Source organism: Hippocampus comes, unplaced genomic scaffold (assembly GCF_001891065.2).
Source record: "Hippocampus comes isolate QL1 unplaced genomic scaffold, H_comes_QL1_v1.1 scaffold279, whole genome shotgun sequence".
Classification (NCBI taxonomy): Eukaryota; Metazoa; Chordata; class Actinopteri; order Syngnathiformes; family Syngnathidae; genus Hippocampus; species Hippocampus comes.
Window position 1 is genome coordinate 831483 of NW_017805456.1, and position 8048 is coordinate 839530.

General features: G+C 55.2%; 2 protein-coding genes across 5 annotated transcripts in view; both read right to left on the minus strand.

Annotated features, from left to right (window-relative positions):
• The window catches only part of asah2 (N-acylsphingosine amidohydrolase 2), a 4534-nt gene extending 3692 nt beyond the window's left edge, over window positions 1–842 (minus strand). Inside the window, exons 1-4 of the mRNA XM_019874418.1 lie at window positions 792–842; window positions 425–626; window positions 266–360; window positions 42–185 (exon numbers count right to left, since the gene is read on the minus strand). Coding sequence (XP_019729977.1) covers window positions 42–185; window positions 266–360; window positions 425–548 — 363 coding nt within the window. The 5' untranslated portion in view covers window positions 549–626; window positions 792–842. The remainder of the gene's footprint in view (window positions 1–41; window positions 186–265; window positions 361–424; window positions 627–791) is intronic.
• Window positions 843–1472: 630 nt separating this feature from the next.
• LOC109518570 (kinesin-like protein KIF20B) lies at window positions 1473–8034 on the minus strand. Of its 4 annotated transcripts, none has more exons than XM_019874502.1 (28): window positions 7917–8034; window positions 7647–7730; window positions 7435–7554; window positions 7225–7363; window positions 6965–7149; window positions 6828–6870; window positions 6580–6725; window positions 6405–6477; window positions 6220–6331; window positions 6066–6140; window positions 5847–5993; window positions 5578–5740; window positions 5102–5389; window positions 4812–4915; window positions 4649–4739; window positions 4454–4576; window positions 4140–4320; window positions 3936–4063; window positions 3577–3714; window positions 3363–3490; window positions 2975–3120; window positions 2816–2890; window positions 2578–2747; window positions 2296–2391; window positions 2159–2218; window positions 1952–2021; window positions 1761–1870; window positions 1473–1680 (listed from the first exon to the last, which is right to left on the minus strand). In XM_019874502.1, the coding sequence occupies exons 1-28, from the start codon at window positions 8022–8024 to the stop codon at window positions 1591–1593; spliced, it is 3393 nt and encodes a 1130-aa protein (XP_019730061.1). In that variant the 5' UTR covers window positions 8025–8034; the 3' UTR covers window positions 1473–1590. The 4 variants fall into 4 exon arrangements, with proteins under 4 accessions (XP_019730061.1, XP_019730062.1, XP_019730063.1 ...); XM_019874503.1 differs by having other exon boundaries at window positions 3592–3714; window positions 4454–4579; XM_019874504.1 differs by having other exon boundaries at window positions 2296–2370; window positions 4454–4579.
• Between the last annotated feature and the right edge of the window lie 14 nt (window positions 8035–8048).

Consider the following 8048-nt stretch of genomic DNA (forward strand, 5'->3'; position numbering starts at 1 on the left):
ACCCCCCCGGGCCCCCCCGCACTGTGTGTGTTCGTGCGCACCTCCAGCCTCAACCTCTGCGAGACCATTCCCACGTCCACAGTGACAAAGACGACCCGACGGCGGCCGTCGTCGATGATGAAGGCGCGACTGAACAAACGGGTGTGAATGCCCGCAGCCGTCTGCTGAGGGTTGGCGTAGCCCATCTGACGCACAAAACGCACACGCGTGAGCCGTTGCGACGCGGCCGACGGGAGGCGGCGCAAAGATAGCGAGTCAAAGCGACCAGAGGGAGTTCGGCGGGCGGTCCGGTGCAGTCGGCGCGTCCGACTCCAATCCGGAATGTCGGTTCTGGACTGGGGGGCGGAGTCGGGGCGGGACCTAGCGCAAGCATGAAAATCTTGAAGACGTAAACGTCGCAGTTTAACGTTAGCGGCGTACTCACAGGTGGTTGTGGGGCGCGTGGCCGTCATGGCGATGAGAGTGACGCTGACGGCCGTCATGACCGCAAAGAGGACGGCCAGCGTCGCCTCCAGCATGGACAGGATGCAACGTCTCCCTTCGGCCATTTTGTTGGGTCAAACCGGTGACGGGAAAACAACACGGCTGACACTCGGGTTTTGGTTCCAAAAGTCGTCTTCACTTTGCTACACGATAACGACACACAACACAATTAAAAACAGGCGCAGGCACATCAAAACACAAGACACGTGACAACACAAAACTTCACCCATTTCACGCAGCAGAAAATGCCGCCACACAAGACAACGATACAACACAAAAGTTTACGAGGCAAGACGAGCACAACTCACGCGTGACTCGGCGCTCGATGGCTGGCAGCGAGTTTCGCGGCGGACAGCGATATCGTGCGCTTCCCGGGCAAAGTTCAAGGTTGTAAAGCGACACTGATAAACGAAACTTGTTTTGCTTTTACGACTTAATTCGATCTGAATTAGTGGCACCACGTGTGTGTGATATCTTAGGCGTACGGCGCTGCGCAGATGCCAGCGAGGACCTCGATCTTACGTGGGAGTCTTGTCAACGCTGCCTTGCAAAAGTCTGAGCACCCCGAGGATGATCAATGGTCAGTGAGAAAGTCACGTACTTGCCTCATCAACCGTCAAGTTCTTCTGGAGGACTTTGCATGCGTTTGAAGATTCCACAAAGATGGCGGCTGCCGTCATGTCGATAGTCGACGTGTTCTTTGGTGAAAAGTGCCAAAAAATTGCCGGATGGCGTCAAGGCCATGTGGCTTTCGGGATCCACCTGTGCCCATGGGTCAGTCGCCAGATTTTCCTCGTCTTCTTCTGGGCGCAGGTTGGCTGGCGGACGTGACAGGAAGTGAAAGTACAGCCCGGGAGCCGCAAAAACCGTCGGTCTGCTTCGTTTTGTTAATCTGCCGTTCCCAACCGAGGTTTTACATAACCAAGTCCAAAAGCGTTGGATTTAATGTCTTCATTTTGCCTTTTTTTTCTTAAAAAACGTACAATGAGTTTGGGAATGCTCAAGTTTTATTTCCTTCAAGTCAAAAAACATCTTCAATTTACAAATTTGACAACGAGGCGATTTCAAAACCGTCCTGAAATCTTCCCGATCGCCCATCGGACGAGGTCACTTCCGACCCGTCCGAGAACGCAGCTTGCGCCTGATGATCATGTGATCACTTTCCTTTTCACTTGGGTCTGCAACCGCCGCGCCCGCCTGAACACGCAACACAAACACGCGTCAAGGGAGGAGCCGAGCGCGTGTGGGAAAACGCACGCGCGGGCGCACGCACTGACCGGATGTGGCGACGTTTGAAGCACCGCGGCTACTCCCTTCCCGTAAAGTTTCCTCCGCCCTCGCTTGGGTTTGGTTGCCATGGTGACAGAGTGTCCCAAATTGCTTTCGGCTGAGTGCGACAAACAAATGACCGAGTGAATGACGCAGCGCTCCCTGCTGGTCACAGTTGCAAATGTCGAGAGATTCTCACCTGGGCCGCTCAGGACGGAGGGAGACGGCGGAAGCGGTGGGCTGGACTGGACTGCGGAGGACGGCGGCTCCTACCCGTCGAAGAAGATTTGAGAAGAACAAGAAGGAAAAGCAAAAAAGAAAGACAGGAAGAGAATGAAGAACAAAAGGTGGCTTCAGGCTCCTCCCAAGCAGGAAGTAGGTCAACCCATCACGGCGCACGTCTCACCTGCGTCACGTTTCTGATGTTCGCTTGCTTGTTTCGCTTGCTGTCACTCGACCGCAAACCCTGAACATACGCACGCACGCACAAACATGTCAAAGTTGGCGTTGGAAAATATTTCCTAAAGTTTCTACGTTTCCCACCTCCACTTGGCAGCTTTTCCTTTTCTTCGGTGCGCTTTGGTCTTTTGATTCGGCGCCGTTCAACGGACAGCAGAACTGCGTGCACAGCAACGGATCCTGCACACGCGTGTGCGCACACACACACACACACACACACACACACACACACACACACACACACACACACACACACACACACACACACACACACACACACACTTGTTATTGTGACGTCGTCATCGTCGTCATCATCATCATCATCATCATCATCATCATCATCAGTGGGCGTGTTGTCATGGTGACCTGCAAAAGCGCTTCCTGTCTCCGCCTCTTCCGGCTGTCGTGCAGCTTCTGAATTTCTTCCTTGAGCTCCTCCACCAGGGCCAGCGTCCCCATCGTCGGGTTCTCCTTGTTCTCAATCCGCTCCGACTCCTCCTGGTGCCGCCGCGCTTGGGCCTTGACGCGCTCTAGTTCTGATGGCCGGAAAAGCAAGCGCGGAGAGTTACCAGGCAACCGGCCACTCGGGAGACGTCATCCTCACCTTGTCTCATGGCGTCCGCCTGTTTCTCGAGGTCTTCGACGAGCTTTTCCTTCTCACGCAGGACACGCTGAAGATCTGACGGGTGCCCACACACGCACGCACGCACACACACACACATTAGGAGACCAACAGGACGTGCACATGCAGGCACGCACTCACCTTGCTGTCGCTTGACATCCTCCTCCGTCTGCCTCCGCAGAGCTGCGCCCTGTCGCTCAAGCTCCGCCCTCAGCTCTCCGAGCTGGTGGCAGTATTCAGCTTTCTGATTGGCCAATTCCTCCGCGAGCTGCTCACACTTCCTGTCGCTGCAGAAAGAAGCGACCGGGCAAACAAGTCACGTGAAAAGCTTGAGTTGGAGTTGGGTAGCCACACAGAACCCACAATCTGAAATCATTCCGCCAGACCCCTTCCGATTGGATGTGCCTTCTAATGTCATCATGACATCATTCTTGAACTGAGCGTTTTGCATCTTTTGTTCCGTTCTCTCTCTGGCTTGTTTTTGAGCCAGGAAAAAGCTTGAACTTGTCAGTAATTTGCTCATTCATACCTGCGCATCTTTTCTTGCATCATTTCCTGGATGACTTTGGACTTGTGGGCGGAGCTCTCCACAGCCGCCTGGCACTCCTTTTGCAGTTGGGCCATGTTGGCGTGGAAGGCGCTCGGGTCCTCGCCCTCCTGAATCGACAATCGTTGGATCAAAGCGTGGCCGCGCCCTCACCCCGCGGACGTACGACGACACACTTGTCAACGACGACAATAACCTCCACTTCCTGCGCCTTGGTTTTGGCATTCCGTTGGTCCTCGAGGTACCGGAGGCGGGCCTCGGCGGCGGCCAACTGATCCTCGGCGACGGCCGCGCGATGCGCTTCCTCTCGCAGATTGCGCTCCAGGGAACTGGCCTGGCGGCAAACAAACAAAGGAAGGAGGGTGGGAGAGATGAGGAGGCACACACACACACACACACACACACACACACACACACACACACACACACACACACACACACACACACACACAAACGACAAGAAAGAAACAAAGAGACAAAAAATATGAGGCGTGAGACAACCAAAAAGAAAGACAAAGAAAGCCATGAAAAGGAAAAAGTCTTTTTTTTTCTGACCTGCGTCTGCAGCGCAAAGATTTTGTCAACGAGCGCGTTGTTGCTTTGAGTCAGTCGGCAACTTTGGCGTCGCGGCGACTTGGCGGGCAACAATGAGGCGCCACACTTGCTGGACTCGCCCTCTTTCGCTGCACCCAGGAAGGAAGCAGAGAGTAAGTGACATCAGCGCCGGCCCATTGGACAATCGCCGTAGCGCGCGCCTACCCATCAGCCTGCCGCCGGCGCCAGGCGAGTTGTCCTGCCGCAGGTTTTCCAGGCCGCCTACCGGGAGCGGCCGCGGGCCGGTGAGCGACAAAACGCTCCGCCTCCGTCCTTCCTCCTCTGTGTCGTCGTCCTCCTCCTCTTTGTCATCGCCGCGCCGCTTCCTGGCGGACGCGCGGTCAACCTGCTCACTCGGACGACGACAAAATGAAAGGACCAAAGAAAGAAAGAAAAAGAAAGAGACAAATTTAGCTGGCGGTGCGGGGGGGGGGGGCTGTTGTGGGTCAACGCTGAATGCAGAGGAAGAAAGCGCTCACCTGATTGGCCAGCAGCAGTTGCCGTTGCACGCTCTGAGCATCCACTCGGATCTTCTGCAGGTCTTGTCCCACCAAGCTGAGGACTCCCTCCAGAAGCGCCGCCGCCTGCCCCTCCTCCTTCTCCTCCTCCACGGTGGCATCGGGTTCTGTCAGTCGGCGCCATGCCACACACGCGCACACAACAGTTGCACTCACCCGAGCGGTCTGGCTGAGCAGGTTCTTGAGGATCTCCAGCCTCCTCTCGGCTCGCTCCTCCAGGATCTCTCGCTCCTTCTCCAGACGCTCGCTGGTCAAGGCGCAAGCGGTGAGTGGCCGTTGCGCCGGTGTGGGCGTGGCCCGCTCGGTGCCCGTGGCTCACCTGTAGTCTTTCTCCATCTGCTTGAAGATCTCCATGAACTCGGCGCAGACTTCCTCTCTGATCTGAGCCTCGGCAACCAAACGGAAAGTCGCCTCCTTGTCCAACTGGCACGAATACAAAACCCAGAAAAAAAGGGAAAGAGTAAAAAAAAAAAAAAGCAACCGAAAGAGCACTATTGACACTGAAATTGATGAGATACCATCAAAGCCTTCCGAGCTATTATGCTAATAATGCACAGACCCCAAAGAGACAGTGGCCACTTGTCACGCTAATAAAAGAAGACCCTCTACCTTGTCCTCTTCCTCTATGGTCCCCTCCCCTTCCTCATCGTCGTTCTCATCTGCTGCCTTGAGCACCGTTTCGTCCTCCATGCCACTCTCGTCGACGTCGTCCTCCTCCTCCCCATCGTCCTCCATGACGTCCTCCAAGGTGCTCTCCCAGGCAACCATGGAGCTTTTGCGTCCGCGCGCCAACACGTTTCGGCGCTGGTCGGCCTCGTTGATGAGGACGGACACTTCCATGGCCGACCTGAGGGAGGCGTCGTCCGGGCTGGTCGGCCTGGAATTCAACATCACCACCTGGAGAACGGCCAAGAAAAAGAAGTGAATGGTCTGAGAACCACTCGCTCATAACAAAAAAAAAAGAGAAAGGTACCACACCCTGAAAAATGTTTTTTTTTTTGTTTGTTAGCTAGCTGGGGAACGGGAATTCCTTTACTTCAATGCCCAATAAAAGTTAAGAAAATAAATAAAAGTGCACGTGCAACCTTCTGGGCCAGAGCGGAGAACTTGAGGACGTTGAGCGTCTCATCCACGCAGGACAAGTTCTGGTTGATGTTGACCACCATGGACACCTTGCCGGCACTGCAGAAGAAGACCTGCAGGAAGTGGGTCAGCTTGGACTCCCTGAAGGGAATGTGCTGCTGGAACCTGCGCGCAAACAATTGGTCGTGAAAAACAAAAAAAAAACAATTCGAGCTGCGAGCGGTGACGAACTGGCCCTGGCGCCCCCCCCCCTTTTTTTTACGGCACTTACTTGGTACTCTGCTTGATCCTCATCGCGTTGATGCACTTGCCGAGCGCAAGGAGCGAGCTGTTGATATTTCCCGCCTCCTTCAGGCGTTCGCCCGTGTTGCGGGTGCGCGAGCAGCGCTCCGACCCAGCCAGGTCGCACAACACCAGCCTGCGCGCACAAAGACCGTGGGTGAGAGTCAGTCAGTCGAGCAGGCGGGGTGGCAGTGACGGCGGCGCTCACTCGCTGACGCCGAGGAACCTGGGGACGGCATCGACGGCGTCCACCCGCAGGATCCTGACGGAGAAGATGCTGTGGCTGCGCGGGCAAAGGAGGAGCGCTGGTGATCGCATGCGCAGGAACAGGCGGGAAGCCGCGAGCCGGGCGGCAGACTCACCTCCTGCTGGACTGCTGGTTGAGTCTGGTGGAGGCCAAGCTTTGGTTCTTCTTGCCAATCTCCATGACTTTGAAAGCCTCCTCGGCGCCGTTCACCTGGACCCACTTCAAGTCTGCAAAACAATAACAACACACACTCACTCACTCACTCAAGTGTGTGTGAGTGCGTGTGTGTGCGCACGTTACCTTTGATGAAGGAATTTCCTTTGACATCTTGAGACAGACGTAGCGTCGTCCTCTTCACATGTCCCCCGGGGACCTGAACATCGGGTCACATGACCCCATCAGCCATTCGATGGAACTCACCGATTTACACAGCACCTTCACGTCACCCGCGCGTGTACGCCTGCGGGCGAGGTACCTGCTCCAGAAGGTCGTGGATATTGTCGTTGTAAATCTCGCAGAAGGAAACCCAAACAGAAAAGCGAACGTCGGGGGGCACGTCCAGGCACAAGCTGTCACTCTCGGAAATGCTGTTGACGCTGCAGTCGGAGCTCAGGGATGAGGCTGACGCACACACAGGCGCAAACGCAGTTAGCTGATGTACTGAGCAAAGTTCACATCACGGCGAGAACAAATATGCTTTGGGGAAAAAAAAAAGTGAGCAACCCTCAAGAGAAGTCGATCTGGCGGATGTCCCATTTTTGTCATTCTGCAAAGACAAACGAGAACACAAACGCACAAGGATTGAAACACTTAAAGGGGAAGTCAAGTGATGTTTTGAGGATGGGCGGCAAGCGGCCGACCTCTCGGACGCTACGCAGCAGACTCAGTTTGCCGGCACTCTCAGCTCTTTGCTGATCCGGGGTCAGTCGGATGAAGTCTCGACAGCGGTGAGGTTTCAGCTCGCAGCCGGCGTACAAACGACCTTCCGTGCTGTTGAAGATCACCCACAGGCACCGCGGCAGCAGGCCGCTGTCGTGCTCCGGGCCTGAAAACAAAAACGTGCAATGAGACGGCCGGATCGGTACGGAACGTCGGACAAACGGCTTTTTTGTGCTCTGACCGAGGAAGGTGAAGGTTTTCCCGGCGTTGGTGACTCCGTATGTGAAGAGCAGACAGTTTTCCCCGTGCAGAACTTCTTGCACCAAACCCCGAACCGATCCCTCAAACACTTTCCTCTGACTGGCGTCTGGTCCAAAGACCTGACAGGAAGTGACGTCGCCTCACAGGTCATCGAGGTGATCGGAATGTGTGCGTGCGCGCATGAGTTTACCTGGGTGAAAGTAAACCTCTGAGCAGCTTGTGGAGGGATCTTGTCACCCTGCCTCTTGGACTGGCTGCTCCTGGGAGCTTTGATGGCCACAGAGTGAGGTCCCTCGATGACCACGCAGTCCTGAGCGGATTCGCCACGCAACTCACACCTCTGACACCCTCAACCTATTCAGTTTATGTGTGTGTGTGTGTGTGTGTGTGTGCGTGTGTTACCTGCAACTCTCCACTCTCTGCCCCCGTGAAAGGTCGAACCCTGAGGTAGACCTGCAGGTTCTCTGACCGGCTCTGAACTTCAGCCTGCACAAAGACCAAGCTGATTGTTACTGATCACTAGCGATCAATAAGAGTCACAGCCTTTGACCAATATACTCGGTCTCTCTCCTCTGGGTGGGTCCATCAGAACTCTGTCCCCAAGTCACTGAATTTTGGTTGTCCCTCTTTCAAACCGGATCGAGCCATGATTACTATGCAAAGGATCGTCACCTGCTTTGGCAGAGCCGAGAATTCATCCAGCAGGTCTCGCTTGATGTCGCCCACCTCCACTGGGCCGACCCTCACCGGCTTCCAGCCGGCTAAACAAGACTCCATCATCGGGGCCTATATGCACGCACACAT